Here is a 21127-nt window from a genome sequence, read left to right on the forward strand (position 1 = left end):
TTGATTTCTGTCTCTGTCTGCTAGAGTAAAATAAGGCATTAACATCAGATCACAGCTTTTTGTTTTCCATAATAGTATGAACAAGTCATTTCTATAAAGATCTATCAATCTAATCTGTAAAACTCAGAGTCAGAGTTTCATTCTTTTCCACATTAAGCACAAAGTTCAGAAGCAGTTTCCATGTGGAAACAAAAGTACTTAAGTTCTTTTCTTTAATCAAAGTGGTCAGTTTTACCATTTCAGCCAACTCTATCAACTTCTGCAACCATTTGTCCATGGTAGGAATCAAAGTGTCCTTCCATTTTTGTACATATAATAGTCTTGCTGCTGTCAACATATATAGTAACTAAGTTCAAATTTTTCCCCTGGTTCTTTTTTCATTAGACCCAAAAGGAAAAGTTCTGGTTTCATTTTTATCTCCATTTTTAGAATTTTCTGTATTAAAATATGAATCATACTCCAATTTTTTTTGCTTTTATCACATGTCCACCATAGATAAAGTCCTTCTTTATTTTTACACTTCCAACATTCATTTGACATGCTTTTATACATCTTAGATAATTTATCTGGTGTTAAATACCAATGATACATCATCTTATAGAAACTCTCTTTTAGATTATAATTTAATGTAAATTTTAAACACTTCATCCACATACATGTTCATTTTCCAAATTCAATTCCAATAACATTTTATAAATCTTAGCAACAATACGTTCATCATTGCCACATAATGGAAGTTCCAGTTCATTTTTAACAAAGTGAAATCCATAGTACTTTTTATCCAATTTGAGCCTTTCTTTCAGTTGTCAATAAGTAAACCAATGGCAAGCGTAACCTTCTGATTCGAGTTCTTCCCTTGGCTTTAGTATTGGGTCACCAGAATTAAAAGATAAAATTTTACCATACCTTAACCAATTTGGCTTTGCCACCATTTATTTTTTTTAAAAAGCTTCTTGTGGTGACACCCAAAGGGGCAGCTTTGTAGAGAGCCTTGTTTTATATTTATTCCAAACTCTTTTTATAGTTATTCCAAAGTCTTTTTTAAAATTCTGATCCTGACTGGTAAGAGAGAGAATATCCATCATAAACCATGTCACACAAAGCACCCTACTTTTACATATTAATGTATTTCAGGAAGCTAGTCTGGAATTAGTTTGTCACATCATTTCTTGGAAATTAGTTTACTCTTGAGGGAAAGTATGACTTATCCAAGACAACTTCTTAGCTGAACAGAAAATCCCCAAACAGGTTAACATCAATTTTATGTGATTTGTTCTTCTCCACCATTGGAGGCCTTGAAAAAAAAACAATTTCATATCAAATATCCAGACATTTTTAACAGAGAATGAATAAAACTACTTTTGTACCTCTACTGCTACAAAAATTCTCTTTAAGAATATTGGCATATACACTGGTTAGCTCATACTTGGATTATTGCTCTGCTGTCTGCACAGGGCTACCTTTGAAGACTGTAAGCTACAACTGGTGCAGTATGTGGCTGCATGGGCGATTCTTTGGACCCTAGGGTGGCTCATATTACATAGTTGTTGTCAGGGTTCCAAATACCAAGCATACTCCCACATCAAGCAAAACTCCGAGGCAGCTATTCCTCAAAGAATAGCTTTATTGGAAATATCATATTGGCACAGATCTGGAGAAAAATGACTCTGAAGGTTCTCATGGTTTTCACCTAATTAAAAGAGTTTTCCCACAATCCCAAACAATCAGTCGCATGGTCCAGTCAAGATGCTGTCTCAGTGATGGAATTCAAATAAGTTAACAATCAGTTCTTCGCCCTAATAACCAGCTGGGTAGGCATGGCTGGGTGGTCATGTAACTGGGTAGGCGTGGCTAACTTGACATCACTCATATCGAGGCGCCGCCTACCCAGTGTCTCATGACTATGGGGATGCTGCGATGGTCATAAGTGTGAAAACGGTCATAAGTCACTTTTTCAGTGCCATTGTAACTTTGAATGGTCACTAAATGAACTGTTGTAAATCAAGGCGAACCTGTACAAAAATCCAAAAAGCTTCTTTGTTTGCAAAAAGCTGCCCTAAATACCAATCATTAGATTAGAAATACCTGCAAGCCGGAGTTACAAATCAGGCAGGGTGTCAGAATATCTTGAGGAATTAAAATAGTTAAAATGCAATAATAACTATCAGCAACCAACTTTTGCTCATAAAGTGAAACCCTTTAGCAGAGAGATCATTTAAGCTCTCCAGAAAATAGGTGGGCATATATGGGCTACAAAATGTAGAGAAAGAGACAATAAAGAGATAAATCAATAAATTATATAGGGGACCCAGGTTCAAGTCTCCCAAGCTTGTCAGGATCAAAATAAAATTAGTACATGCCACAGATATATAATTAAACTTCAAGCCTGGTGCCATGTTACTAAACCTTATTATCATGAGAGAAAACTAAAAAGAATTGGAGGGAGGATCCACACCCCTAACTCCTATTTTTTTAAAAGCTTCTTGTGGTGACACCCAAAGGGGCAGCTTTGTAGAGAGCCTTGTTTTATATTTATTCCAAACTCTTTTTATAGTTATTCCAAAGTCTTTTTTAAAATTCTGATCCTGACTGGTAAGAGAGAGAATATCCATCATAAACCATGTCACACAAAGCACCCTACTTTTACATATTAATGTATTTCAGGAAGCTAGTCTGGAATTAGTTTGTCACATCATTTCTTGGAAATTAGTTTACTCTTGAGGGAAAGTATGACTTATCCAAGACAACTTCTTAGCTGAACAGAAAATCCCCATTCAAACAGGTTAACATCAATTTTATGTGATTTGTTCTTCTCCACCATTGGAGGCCTTGAAAAAAAAACAATTTCATATCAAATATCCAGACATTTTTAACAGAGAATGAATAAAACTACTTTTGTACCTCTACTGCTACAAAAATTCTCTTTAAGAATATTGGCATATACACTGGTTAGCTCATACTTGGATTATTGCTCTGCTGTCTGCACAGGGCTACCTTTGAAGACTGTAAGCTACAACTGGTGCAGTATGTGGCTGCATGGGCAATTCTTTGGACCCTAGGGTGGCTCATATTACATAGTTGTTGTCAGGGTTCCAAATACCAAGCATACTCCCACATCAAGCAAAACTCCGAGGCAGCTATTCCTCAAAGAATAGCTTTATTGGAAATATCATATTGGCACAGATCTGGAGAAAAATGACTCTGAAGGTTCCCATGGTTTTCACCTAATTAAAAGAGTTTTCCCACAACCCCAAACAATCAGTCGCATGGTCCAGTCAAGATGCTGTCTCAGTGATGGAATTCAAATAAGTTAACAATCAGTTCTCCGCCCTAATAACCAGCTGGGTAGGCATGGCTGGGTGGTCATGTAACTGGGTAGGCGTGGCTAACTTGACATCACTCATATCGAGGGGCGCTTCGCCTTACCCAGTGTCTCATGACTATGGGGATGCTGCGATGGTCATAAGTGTGAAAAACGGTCATAAGTCACTTTTTTCAGTGCCATTGTAACTTTGAATGGTCACTAAATGAACTGTTGTAAATCAAGGCGTACCTGTACAAAAATACAAAAAGCTTCTTTGTTTGCAAAAAGCTGCCCTAAATACCAATCATTAGATTAGAAATACCTGCAAGCCGGAGTTACAAATCAGGCAGGGTGTCAGAATATCTTGAGGAATTAAAATAGTTAAAATGCAATAATAACTATCAGCAACCAACTTTTGCTCATAAAGTGAAACCCTTTAGCAGAGAGATCATTTAAGCTCTCCAGAAAATAGGTGGGCATATATGGGCTACAAAATGTAGAGAAAGAGACAATAAAGAGATAAATCAATAAATTATATAGGGGACCCAGGTTCAAGTCTCCCAAGCTTGTCAGGATCAAAATAAAATTAGTACATGCCATAGATATCTAAATAAACTTCAAGCCTGGTGCCATGTTACTAAGCCTTATTATCATGAGAGAAAACTAAAATGAATTGGAGGATCAACACCCCTACCTCCTATTTTTTTAAAAAATTCTTACTATCAGTGAGCAATCATGTGCCTTGGCCACTCCAACCAAGAAAGTCCAGTTGCCTCTTGAAAAAAGCACCTTTGGGACAACCATGACCTGGATGACTGGAGAATCCCAATAGACAAGAGACTCCTGTGCTCAGTGAACTGACAGCTCACCCTTTCCCACCCCAGAAAAGCAATCATTAGATCCATTTGCACCACTTAAAGATACCAGCTGGTCTCACTCACCTCACAAGATATCCTAAGGAAAACATCCAGATTTAAGGAAAGATCAATATCCCCAGAAAGGCAGTAAAAAAATCAGTGCCAAGCTTGCATCCTGCCTCTTTGAAGTAGACCCCAAAAGGACAGTGCCAGGAACCACTAAAGCAGTGAAAGAAAAAACCCCTCCCCATATAGAAAAAGAAACCATGAGGCAGGAAAAAATTCAAACACAATACAAATAATTTAAAAAGTGACTTTGACCGTTTTTCATATTTATGATCGTTGCAACATCCCCACTGAACTGCCTGGTTGTCTGGTGACATCACTCCTCCTACCATGGTCCAGGTGTAAGAATGTTCTTGGTTCCCAGGAGAAAGTGTTTTATTCTGGCTACACAACCCCAGCTATCTCTAATCCCCCACTCCCTATCCCTCAGCTCCAGTGTGGCAACACTGAAGCTCCAAGATGGCTCTGGACAGATCAGTTTCAGTCATTTATTTCATTTATTTAATTTTTATACCGCCCTTCTCCCAAAGGACTCAGTGTTGACAGTTGTTCCGTGAGCTGCACTGGTTGCTGGTTTACTTCTTGGTACAATTTTTTTAAAATTTCTTTTGTCACAACAGAATACACAAACAATTGTTATAGATAAAACAACATATTTTGAAGAAAATATACATATACGTATAAAAATATGCATCAACTATATCAATTTGATATGATAAAGGGAATAATAGGACAGGAACGGTAGGCACTTTTGTGCTCTTATGCACACCCCTTATATCTCTCTTAGAAATGGGGTGAGGTCAGTTTTTGGTTGAAGATTTTGGTTGAAGATTTTGGGATTTTGAGTAGAGACTATGGATTCAGGTTATTAAAAATTCAAGGTATTGGTCACTTTTAAAGCCCTTCATGATATGATTTCAAGCTAATGGGATTGATCCATCCCATTAGTGCCAGGAGAATGAGCATTCTGCAGACCCCATGGATTAAGAAAGTTTGGGTCTCCTACCTTTTGGAATATCATACCTTCCTCAAGGTGATATCTGCTTCCACTCTTCTGACCTTTCATAAAGTTATGAAGACCTGGCTGTGGCAGTTGGCCTAGGGCCCCAACAGGGGTTCATCATTCTGGAGGTAGTTACCAATTATAACAATAACCCGCTTCCCCTGTATGCATCTTGCTCCCTTGCTTTCCATCTTTTAATTGTAATTTATAATTCATTGCACAATCAGCCAGGTGTTCAGATTGGATCTGGCATTTTTATCAATCTATCAAACCCTTCCCAAGAATAGGAAGATGTGGATGTTTGATTATGTTAAAGATATTGTCACAGAATCTAAACTGTTCCGAATAAGGTTGCTTTTGCAATTTGTGTGATGGTGATTTTGTCAAGGCTAATGGTGTTCAAGTGATGCTCCAGCTGTTTTTGGAATGTACCCAAGGAGCCTATTACTACAACTACTACTTTTGTAAGAATGAAATAGTCAATAAGGGCTAAATGATCTATAAAACTCCACCTTACATTCTTTCTTCTCATCTTTCCCTCCCTATTCTAACCAATAGGCCAAGTGACTAGAATCCATTGATTCCATATCCTGATTTGAGGCTCTTTTATATCTACTTCCTAGTCCTTCAAAGAAAAATTTGAATATTTGTGATTGCCTTTCTTGTATTGGGATTTAGTACCAATTATTAATAATATTATTACAGGTATTCATGTGCTACCACCTATTTATATTCTGTACGAAATTGATGATATTATAAGTTAAAATTATATCTTAATGGAGGAAATATTCCTAATTTGAAGGGATCTTATGAATTCTAATTAATAACATGTATTTAATAAAAAGATATATGTAAATATATTAATTTGCACAGATCCTTTATTGTTGACAACAGATCAACTCTGAAATTTACATATAAATGTATTTGTATTTTAGGCTTTCCAAATCAATATCTCCAAAGATAAAGTTAATGCTTTTTTTAGCATGTTCCTCATTTGAGGATCCATGAACAGCATTGTGCATAATATCAGTTGCAAATTTAGCACGTATTGAATTAGGATGTGTTACTTTTGCTTTCGTTGGATCTGTCGGTCCCATTAATTTTCGCCATTCTTCCACAGCATTTTCTTTAGTTAGAACCATGAACATTGATGGACCTCTAGAAAAACAATACAACCAACAATGTATGAGATGCTGATAATCTGATTTTACAATGAGAACATTAAGTTGACATAACTAATGTTGCATGAGATAAACAAATCATACTGCCAAGTGCACTGTCTATTTGATTATTTCAAAGTGTCATAGGTTTATGTTACAGAAGCTAAGACTTATTAAACATACATTATGTAACAGTAGATGCAATGGTGGGATTCAAATTTTTTTACTACTGGTTCTGTGGCAGTGGTGAAATGCAGCTGGTTCTATCAGGCTTGGGTAAACTGGTAGCGCCAGCGGTGGGAGGCTCTGCCCACCTGCCCGGATATCATCATGTCTCATTTTTGATGCTCTGCACATGTATTGCGCATGTGAAGAGGTGTTGCGCGCAAGCAAAGTGAGTGCATTTGTGAACCGGTAGCGAAGGTAAGTGGATTTCACCCGTTCTGTGGGCATGGCTTAATGGGTGTGGTTTGGTAGTCATTTGACTGAGTGGGTGTGGCTGGATGGGCATGTGACTGGGTGGGCATGGCCAACTTGACATCACTCATGTCAAGGGGCACCTTGCCTGGCCTCTCCTCAAAGGCCTCAATGAGATACAATTTCCCTATTTACTACTACTGAACATCCAAAATATACTATTTAATCCTATGTATATATGCCATATGTGTACATACATATTATATAGTATAGAGTGTGTATAGGCACCCAAAAAGATGCATTATCTACTATATATATACTGTATGTGTATGTACACACACACATACACACAGCTCTTCTAAAACTATACACATTCAACCTCACTTACTGCATTTGGAAAAACACACCCAGAGTCCATTTTCTGCCACACATTTAACTGTAACCTCTGTACATTAGAACATTACAGATGCCTTCAGATGTTCTTCCCTAACTTACACATGACTGTTAGAGCCAGGAGATGTCATGAATTGAGTAAAATGTGGTGAAACTCATTTAACAATGCTCTTGCTTAGCAACCAAAATTTTGGGCTCAGTTGTGGTCATAATTGGACTATCTCTGCCTTCCTCTGCATGGCAGCTTTGTCCTAGTAAACTCCTCCTTTCTGGCAATTTTCCCTGTTAGAGGCACCAAAATAATCCAGATAAGGTTTCCTGCTGGAGCAGGGGGTTGGACTAGACGGCCTCCAAGGTCCCTTCTAACCCTGCTATTTTATAATTCTGTAAGGATCTCCGGCTGGAGCAGGGTTGGACTAGATGACCTCTGAGATCTCTTCTAGCCATAGATTGCTGTGCTGTTTCAAAGCATCTTCTGAAGCCACATCTAGTGCTAGGGTTTATAGTCCTCCCTCCCTCCCTCCTTTCCTTCCTTCCTTCCTTCCTTCCTTCCTTCCTTCCTTCCTTCCTTCCTTCCTTCTTTCTTTTTCTTTCTTTGCCTCTTTCTCTTTCTTTCTTATCTCTCTCTCCCTTCCTTCCTCTTTTTTCTTCCTTTTTTCTTTTTTTCTTCCTTTTTTCTTTCTTTCTCTTTCTCTTTCTTTCTTTGACTCTTTCTCTTTCTTTCTCTTTTTTTTTCTTTCTTTCTTTCTTGTCTTTTCTGTCTCCCTTCCTCTTTCTTTCTTTTTCTTTCTTTCTCTTTTTTTGTTTCTCTTTCTTTGTCTCTTTTTCTTTCTTTCTTTTCTCTCTCTGTCTCTGTCTCTGTCTCTGTCTCTCTCTCTCTCTCTCTTTTTCTCCCTTCCCTTCCTCCTTCCCTTCCTCCTTTAAAGGCTAGGACAGTGAGACCCACCCAAGACATGCGAGGCAGGAGGCCTGAGAGAAAGCTCCTGGTCTGGGCACACAGCCCTCCATGACGGAGCCCTTCCCGGAGAGCAAAGCAAGAATTTACTGATCCTGATCATGATGGCGAGCTCCAGCTCCAGCCACAGCAGTGGCAGTGGAAGGAGCATGGCGGCAGTAGTGGCAGCAGTGGCAACGGAAGGAGGGCAGCAGCAGTGGTGCTCTGGATGGGTGGCCCTTGGGGCCCTGGGAAAGCACACAGCGAAATTTACTTTAGCAACTGGAAGTTGCTGCTTTGGGTCCTCCTGTAAGTCCCATCCTGGAAAATTTTTCCCAGGCAACAGCAGCAGCAGGGGAGAAAAGCAGCAGGCTACAGGTTGGGTAAATTGCTTTAGCCTGGGGTGGAGGAGGGTGTAGTTTGAGGCCTGCCTGGGTTCTCTAGGCAAGTGTGGGCAATGAGCCTGGCCACAGGGACTGCCAGGAAGGAAGGGAAGCATGGCTGCAGGCCATGTGGAAGGCAGGCAGGGAAAGTGGGGGGGCAGCTAGCTAAGCAACAGCTAGCGCTGCCACCTGGAATGGAGCTCTGCTGGTGGCTTAGCCAGCCAGGTGAGCCTGCGGATAGTGGGGAGGGACAGCTAGCTAGGTCACGAGCAGCATGGTCCACATGGATGAAGTGCAGTGATGAAGCAAGCCAGGCAAGCTGGAGGCTGGGGATGAGGACAGAGGGGGCTAGCATGACTCGCAGGCTTATTTAGCTAGCCAGGCAGATCAGAGCTGCTCAGTTGGGCTGCAGGCACTGCATGGGAAGGCAGGCAAGCCGCAGAGCAGAGATGCAAGGAGCAACAGTGTGTTATGCCAGGGAGGTTGAAGAGTGGCAGAGCAGGGCAAGCGGGGTGGGGCAAGCGGGCAGCCAGAGCGAGTGAGCAAGCGGGTGGGCGGAGGTGACTGGGCAGGAGGGGGTGGGGCCAGCCAGAGGTCATGACCAATTGAGCGGTCAATTTTCTGCTAGCTGTTTGCCTGAACCAGCTGAATACCACATCTGAGAAGATGACTTCCTTAACAGTCCCATCTCTGCTTGTATTTGGGCTTTGCTGTATGTCAGTCTGTCTGTTCTCCATATATATAAAAACCTATGATATTATGTCATATCATATGCTAGACTTAGAGGTGCCATTTTTTATGACTTTCCTTCCCTCAGAACCTTCAGGTAAATGGAGATGCTCCATAGATAAAAGTAGTTCTCTGTTTCTGCTCTTCAAAAGATATATGTTAGGTAGCATTCTTAAAAAAGTTATTGTGGCCATGGCAAAACCAAAACTGTTTACATCACATCACACCACATCATACAATTAAATTCAGTTAATACAATTTTCTTCAGTAATGTTGCCTTTTTGTTACATAGCAAAAATTGCAATTGAGCAATTGAGTTTGGAAACCTCTGGACCAAAACTATTGGAAGGCAAGCAGGTAATATAGACAGCTACAGCTAACAAATTTTTGAAATTGGGATCTACAGAGATGCCAAAAACATGACAGAAATCCAGCAGAGAATACTGTTAAAAATATCCAGTTTTTTTATTTTTATTTTTTAATATAATAATTCCACCTTCAATTAATCAGTGTGTCATCCCAGTACAGATATCTTTGTAAAATAATAATCAAGGTTTACAACTATATTCATTATATTAACATTAATTCTATAATATTAAAATGATAATATTAAACATAATAATCATAATATTTGCTTCTCTCTCTTAACATAAACATTTCACTAATCTTTTTCTTTTGTTTCCCTGTTTCTAACTTTTGTTTTTGTTATTGATAAAATAAGTCCCATGTCATATAATATTCAGTTTGTTCTTTCTCCTTAATTGCTAGTGTTAGTCTATTCATTTCTGCACATTCTAATATTTTCCTGATCATATATTCATCTGTGGGGACCTCTTCACTTTTCCAATTTTGTGCAAGTATAATTCTAGCTGCAGTTAGTGTATGGATAATTAGATATGCATTCCCCTTACTATATTTTTCAGGTAAAATCCCCAACAAGAATATTTCTGGCTTTAAATCAATATGCTGCTTTATCATTTTTTCCAGCCACATATGTATTTTTGTCCAGTATTTTTTTGCCTTTGAGCTTGTTCACCACAAATGACCCAGGTTTCTGGTGGCACTTCCAGCATTTAGCTGACTTATCTTTAAACATCTTTGCCAACCTCACTGCACAAAATGTCATCTATAAAACATCTTGTACAAATATTCTTTGTATGCAGTTGACATTGTTAATTTATAGTTCCTGTCTCACAGTTTCTGCCATTTGTCTAACTCTATTGTATAACCAATAGCTTTTTGCCCATACTATCATTGTCTCTTTCACTTGTTCATCTTCCAATTTAATGCCCAATAAGTAGCTGTACATTTTCTTTATCAATTTTTTTTCTGTCCCTATTAATATCTTGTCTAATTCTGTTAGTTCCTTGTAAAATCTGTATAGTTTAACATCTTTCTCATATCTAGAATGTATCAGCACTTGTGAATACCATGCCATATCAATCCCTTGATCACTCAATTCTTGCTTAGTTTTGAATTTCCACCTTTTCATTTAAAATACCTTTGTACCTAACAATATTTTCCACGTTAATAACTTTTGGGTGAATCAGTGCTTTCATTGTTGAAAGCCAATCTGGTATCCTCAAATAATGTTGTTCTCTAATTTTCTCCCACACTAACAAAAATGCATTCCTAATATAATGTCTTTGAAAGTAACCATGTATTTTATTTTTCCCATACCACAAGAAGGCATGTCAGCCCAATTGTAAATCGTGCCCCTCCAAAGTCTTGTATGCCTCAATACAATCCATTCTTTCACCCATATAAGTATCGCAGCCTGGTAATATAATTCCCAATTCAGTAGCCCAAAGCCTCCTCTATTCCTTGAATCCTGCAGCATTTTTAAGCTTATTCTTGCTTTTTTCCCTTGCTGGGTATATCTTAATATTACTTTATTGCGTTCCTCAAGGTATCTTTTTCCAATTTTATTGGAATTGTTTGAAATAGATATAGTAATATTGGTAATATATTCATTTTTATTGTAGCAATTCTTTCTGTTCATGATAATTGCAGATTTTTCCATTTCTCCAAATCTGCTTTAATTTGTTGCATCAGTTTATAGTAATTATTTTCCTTAATAGTTATACATCTTGCTGTCAGATGAAACTCTAAGTATTTTACTTTCTTAGTAATCTGAATATCTATTCTCTTCATTCCGCATGTCTGTAAGATTTTTAACTAATATCTTAGTTTTCTCTTTATTTATTTTCAATTCTGCCACTTCACTATATTCCTCTATATTTTTATTAATTTAGGCCCTGTTTCTTGTGGATCTTCTAGAATGAAGACTAAATCATCTGCAAATGCCTGTAGTTTATATTTTTCCTTTTTTATTTCCATACTTTTTATCTCTGTGTCTTGTCTAATGTTTCTGTTTAATACTTCCAGTGTCAATATGAATAATAGAGGAGACAAGGGGCATCCTTGTCTTGTACCTTTTTAAATGTTAACCTTCTCTGTCATATCTCCCTTTACAATCACCTTTTGTATTTGTTTATAATATATTGCCTTAATCATGTTAATAAATCTCCCCCCAAAATCCATATCTTTTAGTTGTGCTAGCATAAACTCCCAGTTCACAAAAAATAAGTGAAACTGTTTATTGTAATCCAAAAGAAGAGCAAAAATATAAATTATAATCCAAGAGTTGTTAAACTGTTGACCCTTTGTTCTTCAAAAAGTATTCTCTTCTTCTCTTGTTAAATTTATAATCCATATAGGCCTACCAAGCCCCAACTGTTTTATATCTTCTGAGGGAGAGTTCCCAGAGCAGAAAATAAAGGAGAAGGAAAATATTTTACTGTTCTCAGCTTCTGTTCACTTTATCTGCTTAACTTCCACTTGAGTTCCAAGAGCTACACTATTTTAAAATCTCAGGGTTTCACTCTCTCTCTCTCAGCTATCTAACATAACCAATTTATTGATGCAGGTATTCTTTGTTTTAACAGCCAGTCTTTATCTTTTTCAGCCTCTCAATGTTATTTTTTTCCTTTCTCACTTGCTCCTCTCAACATTTCCTTCTGCCTGTAGTGTCACTGTTGCTGTTTCTCTCCCTTTTCTTCCTTTTATTTTATATATTATCTTGACCAAGTTTTTTCAAAAAAAGTTTCTCTAGATCCAAGTTTTATAATCCCCAAAAGCTTTCAAATTAGTCAATATTATATTTGAGGTCCCCAGTCCAGCTTCCTAGTTTCCAAGTTCTTTCACCCTTTTAAAAAGTTCTCTTATCTTTCTTCCGGTTTTAAAAATGGCTCTCAGGCTTGCTTGCCTCTTTTCTTGGGAGGTGGGAGGAAAACAATTCCACCTCCTCCTTTTAGGGTCCCACTTTCACCCAGGCTAGTTTCCAGGGGGCTCATTTCTCAATAGAAGTCAGAAGTTAGAAATCCCTCACCTAAATCATTCACACTGTTCCTCAGTCTCTTGTGCTTTCTTCATCAGTGGCTATCCTTTTCTTCCTGTCAGATTAAGAGCCTTCTCTGGATCAGTCAGGGAGCTTGCAAACTCCCTGAAATCAGCAGAGTATGCTCTCTTACTTCATCACCCCTCCGAGGTGATTTAGGTCCATCAGAACATCCTTACAGTTCAAATTTTGGCATGATCCCATGGAACCTCGTGGAGATGTGTCATATCATCACAACGTCATCTCTGCCCTCAAAAATGAAATTGGAACTTGGTATTTGCTATAGATGAGAATAATAGGAGATTATCCTACAGGGCATAGCACCTAAGGCTTTTCAGCCTGATTCTGTTTTTCATGATTCTAGGAAAAAAATAGCTACAAAATTAAAACGTGAATTGCTGGATATGGCTGGAATCAGACATTTCTATATTGCCACATTTCCACTCCCTTAATAGATATTTGAAAATAAGCCAATAATTGTTACCTACTGAACAGTGCTGAGAATAAAATGTGTAAATTTCTCACCCAGCTGCCACAAGTTCTGTAAAAACAACTATCCTCTCCCCAAGAAAGAGAAAAAGAGTCAGACACCTTATGGTTTCCATATAGCTTCTTCCTCTTATTGAAAATGTCACCAATTGCAAGCTTGTTAACCTTTGCTGCGCAACTAAGTAGGCAATGCAATAGGGCCAAGCCAATCACATTGGCAATTGAAACTCAGGCCCTGAGATACAGGATAAAATAAGATGGTTTTTTTAGGGAGACATGACCTCTTTCCCAAGTTCCATAAACTTTTATCATTTTTGTTACATTACAATTGAATCAGAAGTCAATCTGCTCAACTATTGAAAAGATGACAAAATGGGATCAAAGCAGTGGTGGGTTGCTACTGGTTCTCCCCAGCTCTGCCCACCCACTTAGATGCTTCTGCGCATGAGCATTAGCATTGTGCATGCGAGCACACAAGCTCCCATGAGCGAACCAGTAGCAACAGGTTTTGAAACCTGTCAAAGGACAGTGAAGTTAGTCCACCTGAAAATATAGTTTAGAAGTAACCAAAAATTCATGACTTCACTTGATGGACACAAAATCATTATTTTCAAAGAACCTTTTCTTGGTAGGCATTTTGGGTTTTTTCATCCCCTTTTCATTGTTCCTTTTTTTAAAATTTAACACTGCTTTTGTAGAATGTGCTTACAAATTGCCTCTGAGAAAATGTATAGGGCTCTTGCAGTTGCTAGTTCAGCCATATTTGATCTGTATGTCCTCCTGGCTGATTAAGGGTGCCCAGAAGAGGACATGTGATTGGAGGAGGGGGTTTCATTTTTTTTCAAAGAGATGATGTTGTGACCTCTCCTGAAGGGGGCATTGATCAACCCAAGTGTCAGATCTGTGTATCTGCATTTCTTCGTGGAAGAAGGGGGAGGGATTTGGAGTGCCACATCTAGTTCTTTTCCTAAGTATCCAATTTCTTGCCTGATCCTTTTTGTATAAACTTTACCCTGATTTGTAACTGTTGCCTGACACCAGGAAACCCTGAAGAAATCTCACACCGTGGAAAAAAGGGGAATGAGTGGATTGTAAAAAGAACCCTGAGAAACTCTTTGTGTCTGTTTCTCAGAGACGCTGATGCAATTCGTATTCACACCTGCGGATTGGCTGGAATCCACATCAGAAGGTGGGCAGGGGTTCTTAATTTCCTTTATCCTGAACTGCATGCCCTGAGGGACCCCAGAGCCTGCTTAGAGTTTTGATTTGCTTTCATCCCTTTCAATAAAAGATTCCTTTTGAAATATAAAGTTCTCAAAAGTTCTTAGAAGGGGGTGGGGGAAGAAGCTGGTCCTTACATAAAGCAGGCTCTACAATAGTGGCCAACCCGAAGAGAAAAAAAAATCCCCCTTAATTTCCACTGTACCGAGGGGCCCCTGCAACAATGTCCGAACAAAGCAGAGAGCAAGGAGAAGCCGAGTGCTGGGGACAAACCTCAACAATCACCCAGCCAGACACTGTCTCCCTATGTCCCATTGAAGATATTGAAGCTGTCCTGGGAAGCCCCATAAAGTTCTGGTGGTCGATCAGCATAGGAAAAAAAGACAGCTGGGATGGAAGAGCCAAAAGGTTGATCCTCACCCACAGCAGCCATAAGCCTGGGTGGAAAAGAGAGCTGGAGGCCCTGTTCAATCAGGAAGAGCTGATTGAGGAACTACTGGTGGATGACTGCCTGAAGCAGTACATCAACTGTATCATGATGGAAGCCCTGAAAAAATCTCAATATTCGAGGTGTACAGGGTCAACCCACAAAGGAAAGTGTGTGGGTCAGTAGCCAAGGAAACTCGAGCTATCACCCGAACTCAGGAGCAGCTGACCAAGCAGATGACCAATCTGGTGGAGCAGCAGCCATGCCTCGTACCCAACCTCCTACAGTCCCAGCCCAGGCAATTGTCCTCGGCCAACCCAGGGGCCCACAGCTAGATAGGAAAGCCCCTCCCTTGGGGTAAAATTTGATGGAGACCCCTAAAAGTTGGAATTTTTCCTGGCTCAAGTCCCCACTTACATGCAAAAGTACGGGCAGAATTTCAGCCTCTACAACTCTGATGCTCCAGAGCTACAAAACTTTGATCAATTCATGACAGCACTGTGCCACTATTTCGAAGATCCCCTAGCTGATTGCAAAGCCTGTGACTGCATCAGAGTCATTAAGCAAGGCCACCATCCTGTAGCAGAATACACCAAAGAATTTCAGGACCTGGTTGGCCAAGTCAACTGGCCAGAAGATATTCTAGTCTGCTGGTTCAAAGATGGACTCAATGACAACCTATACACTGCCTGCCTGGCCAGTGGCACCCCTAACCACCTGCATGAATGATACCTGATGGCAGAGGAGGCAGAGATTGACATGACCCGAAGCCAGTACTGCACTGGCAGTACTGGTTTCCCCACTCCAGGGGAAGCAGGAGCCATTCAAACCCCAAACCACCATGGCACTGAGGCCTCAGGTTGTTTTAAGTGTGGGAAGGAGGGGCACCGTGCAGCAGAATCCAGTTGAAAATCCCCACCGGAAAGCCTGATTGCCTGTCAGGGGGGAAGCCTGCAAAACCCAACCCCCGAGAAAAGAAACTGCACTGAGAAGCGAGAGGCTGCAAAATTCCATTTCCCTCCAAAATCAGAGGAAGGATCTTCGATGCCCCAAGAGAACCTGAGCCACTCTGAAAGCGGTCCGAAAGACAACCCACTGGTAAGCAACCCAATCACCCTACCCCTAAGACTTTTTATCCCCAGCCGAGGGAAAGGGGAGGAAGTAGCAGCACTGCTGGACTTGGAGTGCACCTGATGCCTAATTAGCCCAACCCTGGCAAGGAGATTGGGAATTCACCTAAGAAAAATGAAAATTCCCATCGCTTTTTGCCAACTAGACTGAACTGTAGTGGGGGGGGGCGGAGCCAGCCAATTTTGCAATGGAACCATTGCAAATTATGCTGGGGGATCATAGTGAGACCTCACGTTCATAGTAGCCCCAGGAATGGAATGGCCTAGGACTACCGTGGCTGCAGAAGTGGAACCCAAAAATAAACTGGAAATGAAGAACCGTAAAATTCCAGGGACATGTAGCTTTCATGAACATGAAAGAGGAAGGAAAGGCAAGGAGGGAAACAGCAATGATCAGCCACCCTGCTGCACACACTAGCATCCCCAAAGAATACCAGGATTTGGCTGAAGTATTTAGCAAGGAGGCATTTGATGGACTTCCATCCCATCGTGCCACGGATTGTGCCATTGAGATCATACCAAGGGCTAAATTTCCAAAACTAAAAATGTACTGCATGTTCCCCAGAGAACTAGACAAACTCAGAGCGTTTATCAACAAAAACTTAAAAAGGAGCTTCATCGAACCCACCCAACCAAAAATAGCAGCCCCAGTGTTATTTTGTGGAAAAAAAGATGGCTCTCTACGCCTCTGCATTGACTACTGTAATCTAAACATGATCAGCGTAGAAAATATGTACTCATTCCCCCTCATGAAGGACATGCTGGCTCACCTCTCTAAATCTTTTCAAAGCTGGATTTACGAGAGGCATACTACCGCATCAGAATTAGGGGATGAGTGGAAGACTGCTTTTAACACCCTGCTGGGGTGCTACCAATTTAAGGGTGTTAAACCCCAAAAGGGTACTCCCTTTTGGATTACAAGGGGCCCCTGCCATGTTTATGCAATTAATTAATGAGGTGCTCCATGAACATTTATACAAAGGGGTCCTGATTTATCTTAATGACATTCTTATTTACACCGAAAAAAAGCAGAACACATAAAACTAGTCCAAGCAGTTCTTGCTAAACTCCATGACACCAAATTTATGCAAAACTCTCTAAATGTGAGTTTCACCAAGAAAGGATTGACTCTCTGGGGTATAGAATATCCCATGAGAGGATAGAGATGGATCCACTTAAAGTAAAAGCCGTCATTGATTGGGAGCCACCCCAAACCCATAAACAATTACAAAGTTTCCTTGGTTTTACTGACTTTTACCATCAATTCATCCCAGCCTTTGCTAAAATTGCCCTCCCCATTATGAACTTGCTAAAGATGAAGGGGGGGGGAACCAAAACCAAGGCAACCCCTTATCTGGACAATGGAATGCCAAGTAACATTTGAAAAACTTAAACAGCTATTCTCAGCCGAATCAATCCTAAAACATCCAGACCCAGAACACCCTTGTGTCATCCAAGCCAGCGACGTAGTAGTAGGAGCAGTCTTATTTTAAAACAATGAACAGGGACAATTGGAAACACAGTTATTTGGGTTGTAACAGACCTCTTTTCAAAACAGGTCCATTTCATACCCTGCCAGAAGATCGCAACAGCCAAGGCATTAGCAAAAATGTTTTTAGTCCACATTTACCGCCTCCATGGAGCTCCTTAATGAATTATCTCAGACAGGGGTGTCCAATTTACCTCCAAATTTTCGTGGGCTTTTAAAAATCTATTAGGCTCTGCCCAGAGGCTGTCCTCTTCACATCACCCCCAGATGAATGGGAGAGCTAAAAAAAGGAATGGTGTATTAGAACAATATTTAAGATGTTTTATTAATTACCAACAGGACAATTGGACCTGTTACTTTTTGCTGAAGTAGCTTACAACAACTCTGTACATAGTAGCACTGATTTCACCCCTTTTCAGGTAGCCACAGGACAAGAATTTAATCCCATGCCAGAGCTACCAGCTAAGGAACCTGACATCCCCTCCCTTAAGGAGTGGATAAACAACCTACAAACCATTTGGCCAGTTTTCAGACTGGCACTACAAGAGGCTAGAACAGCTTTTAAAATTCAAGCTGACAAGAAATGCTGTGAACCCAAACCATTCAAGGTTGGGGACCACATATATCTATCCACAAAGTTTCTGAAATCCTTATAACGATCTAAGAAACTGGGACCAAAATTCTTTGGCCCATTCCCCATCACCAGAATCACTGTTGTGGTAGAAGTCCTCCTTCCTAAAACACTTAGGCAGGTTCATTCAGTGTTTAACTGAAGCCTACTCAAGCCAGAAATCACTTCAAAAATCAGACCCTCTTTGCACACACCTCCAAACCCCATTATGGTGGAAGGTGAACAACATTTTGAAATCAAAGACATCCTTGACTCCCGCACTCACCATAGCTCCACACAATATTTAGTGGCATGGAAACACCGACTATCTTCTCAGAATGAATGAGTAGCCAAAAAACATGTATAAGTCCCCACACTGTTATGGAAATTCCACCTGAAATACCTACACAAACCATCCTACTGTATCTTACTGTATTATATGTTTTATGTCTTTCTAGATGGATTTTCCTTTTTTCTGAGGAGGGCAATATGTCAGATCCGTGTATCTGCCATTCTTCGTGGAAGAAGGGGAGGGGATTTGGAGTGCCACATTTAGTTCTTTTCCTAAGTATCCAATTTCTAACCTGATCCTCTTTGTATAAACTTTACTCTTTATAACTGTTGCCTGACACCAGGAATCCCTGAAGAAATTTCACACCTCAGAGAAAAGGGGAATGAGTGGATTGTAAAATGACCCTGAGAAACTCTTTGAGAGGCTGATGCAATTCGTATTCATACCTGCAAATTGGTTGGTTCCTAATTTCCTTTATCCTGAACTGCATGCCCTGAGGGACCCCAGAGCCTGCTTTGAATTTTGACTTGCTTTTATCCCTTTCAATAAAATATTCCTTTTGAAATATAAAGTTCTCAAAAATTTGTACTTTCTTGGAAGGTGGGGGAGGAGCTGGTCCTTACACCAAGTCTGAAGAGGTTTCAACCAGTCTCCAACTTCCTCTTTTGGGGGAAAGTTGGGAAAGAGATGGTCACGTGGCAACTGCAAAAGATTCTGGATGACGTGTGGCCTTTCAGACTCTTTTCAGTCAGGACTGAGACCAGGTTATGGGGCTGGGATGGCATCAATTTTCCTCTTTGATGAGTTCTAGTGGAAATGGGTAGGGCAGTGCAACCATCTTTGCTCTTTTTGACCTCTCAGTAGCCTTTCAAGCCACCAATCATAGTATCCTGGATTAGCTTTGATAATTGGGGATGAGCGGCACTGTGTTGCACTATTCTCCTCCTTCCACTGGCATAATACATTCCTCCAGACTTTGTTCCAGTTGGTGTTGATGGGGAAAAAATCCATCTCATGGTCCTACTTGTGAGGTGCTCTAGGACCCAGTTCTCTCTCTTCTCCTATTTAACATCTACATGAGATGACTAAGATGATCCAATAGTCTGGGGTGAGATATCAACATGCTGATGATACCTATTTTGATATCTTCTTCCTGGTTCATCTGAGTAATGCTGTGGATGTCCTGCCCAAGTGCCTGGAGAAGGCAGGTGGGTGCAATGGGTACAATGGCTTTCATCTGAACCCAAGCAAAATTGAATGGTTTGGGGTATTTGGTCCTCCCAATAACAAAGTTTTTCCACTGCTGCTCTTGGATGGGGGGAGGCACTGCTCCAAATGGTTCTTTGGAGTCCTCTTGGACACACAGCTCCCACTAGAAAAACAGGTGACAGCTGTGATCAGGACAGTCTTTAAACACCTTAGGGGTTTGTGCCAATTGCACCAGTCCCTGGATCAGAATCCAGGAACTGGATTGATCACAACCATTCAGGCCTCTGTGATCTTTCATTTGGATTGCTGCACTGTGGTCTGTATTGGGCTGCCCTCAAAGAGCATTTGGAACTTCAGGTGATGCAGAATGTGGCTGATGGATAATAAATGGTGTCAGATATTTGATATATACAATACCATTGCTATATATGCTGCACTGGCTATTAATGTACCTTCAGGTACAAATCAAGACACTGGTTATCACTTTGAAACCCTTCATGGTTTGGAGCTGGATTACCTAAGAACCATTTTCTCCTAGTTGTTTCTACCTGTCCAATTGATCTGGTAGGTTCAGCATACTACAAAACCTATTAGCCAAGGACTAGGATAAATGCATTCTCTGTTCCTGTCCTCTGGAACATTCAAAGGTATATAGTAGATTCATAATCTTCAGCAACAAGAACAACAACAATAAAGAACAGTAATAATCTTCAGAGATTAAGATAACCCCAAAGCTGCTGGCTTTTCATAAAACTATGAAGACCAGATTATGTTTTTGGCCTGTTTTTAGATTATACTAGCATCTATGGCAATAGTTTACTCAGCAACCATATATTTTTAGTTTGTATTGTTTTAATTATTATGATGCATGCTGTCCAGAGTTACTTATTGATATGGGTGGCTATAAAAATCAAGTAAATAAAATTAAGATAGAAGGAGAAAGAAGGCTTCTGTATGGATAGCAGAAGGATCATAGAGCCTATTCGCCTAAAACATGTTCTATTTTGTAAAAAAAAAAAAGTTAAAAAAAGAGATGAACTTTAATTTTGAATTTGCATATCGAATAGTATTTAGAGGTCCCCAGCCTGCAGGAAGAATGTTGCTTTTTTCTCTCAGAGAACTCTGAATTACTTAGCTATCTATATTCTCTGGGGCAGGAGATCAGCTGCATGGATATAATTAGATGTGGGAGACATTAGCAATTATTGACAAGGTGTGTAGTTGCACATTACTTAAAAATATGCAGCTGACATTCAGAGCTTGATTTTTCCCACTTTGGTTTTGATTATTACTCTGAAGAATTTATAATATTTTTTCAGTCATGATTAAATATAATTAAGGATTCATATGTCACTGAAAACGACATAGAGAGAACTTATACACTAATGATTAAAAGGTGCCCTTGAAACCAAAGCACTGGTTTATTTTCAATGTTTTTGCACAGAAACTTTATCACAGACTTTCCATTTGTTCAAGAGTTTACTGTAATTCATCAATTCAATGTGCTGATTGTGTAAAATTGCCTCTAGTAACCTTTTGATCATCTACTAACAGAGGGATAAAATCAAGATCATGCAAAGTGTTAGTACCACTTGATAATGCCTCGATAAGACC

The 21127-nt window shown here is 39.9% G+C and overlaps 1 protein-coding gene across 1 annotated transcript in view; it reads right to left on the minus strand.

The window, feature by feature from the left end:
* Positions 1–2566: 2566 nt before the first annotated feature.
* NME8 (NME/NM23 family member 8) overlaps positions 2567–21127 on the minus strand; it is a 104612-nt gene continuing 86051 nt past the window's right edge. Inside the window, exon 16 of the mRNA XM_058179689.1 lies at positions 2567–6388. Within this exon, the coding sequence (XP_058035672.1) occupies positions 6139–6388 (250 nt within the window). The 3' untranslated portion in view covers positions 2567–6138. The remainder of the gene's footprint in view (positions 6389–21127) is intronic.

The sequence above is a fragment of the Ahaetulla prasina genome, chromosome 4 (genome assembly GCF_028640845.1).
Source record: "Ahaetulla prasina isolate Xishuangbanna chromosome 4, ASM2864084v1, whole genome shotgun sequence".
In the NCBI taxonomy this organism is placed as follows: domain Eukaryota; kingdom Metazoa; phylum Chordata; class Lepidosauria; order Squamata; family Colubridae; genus Ahaetulla; species Ahaetulla prasina.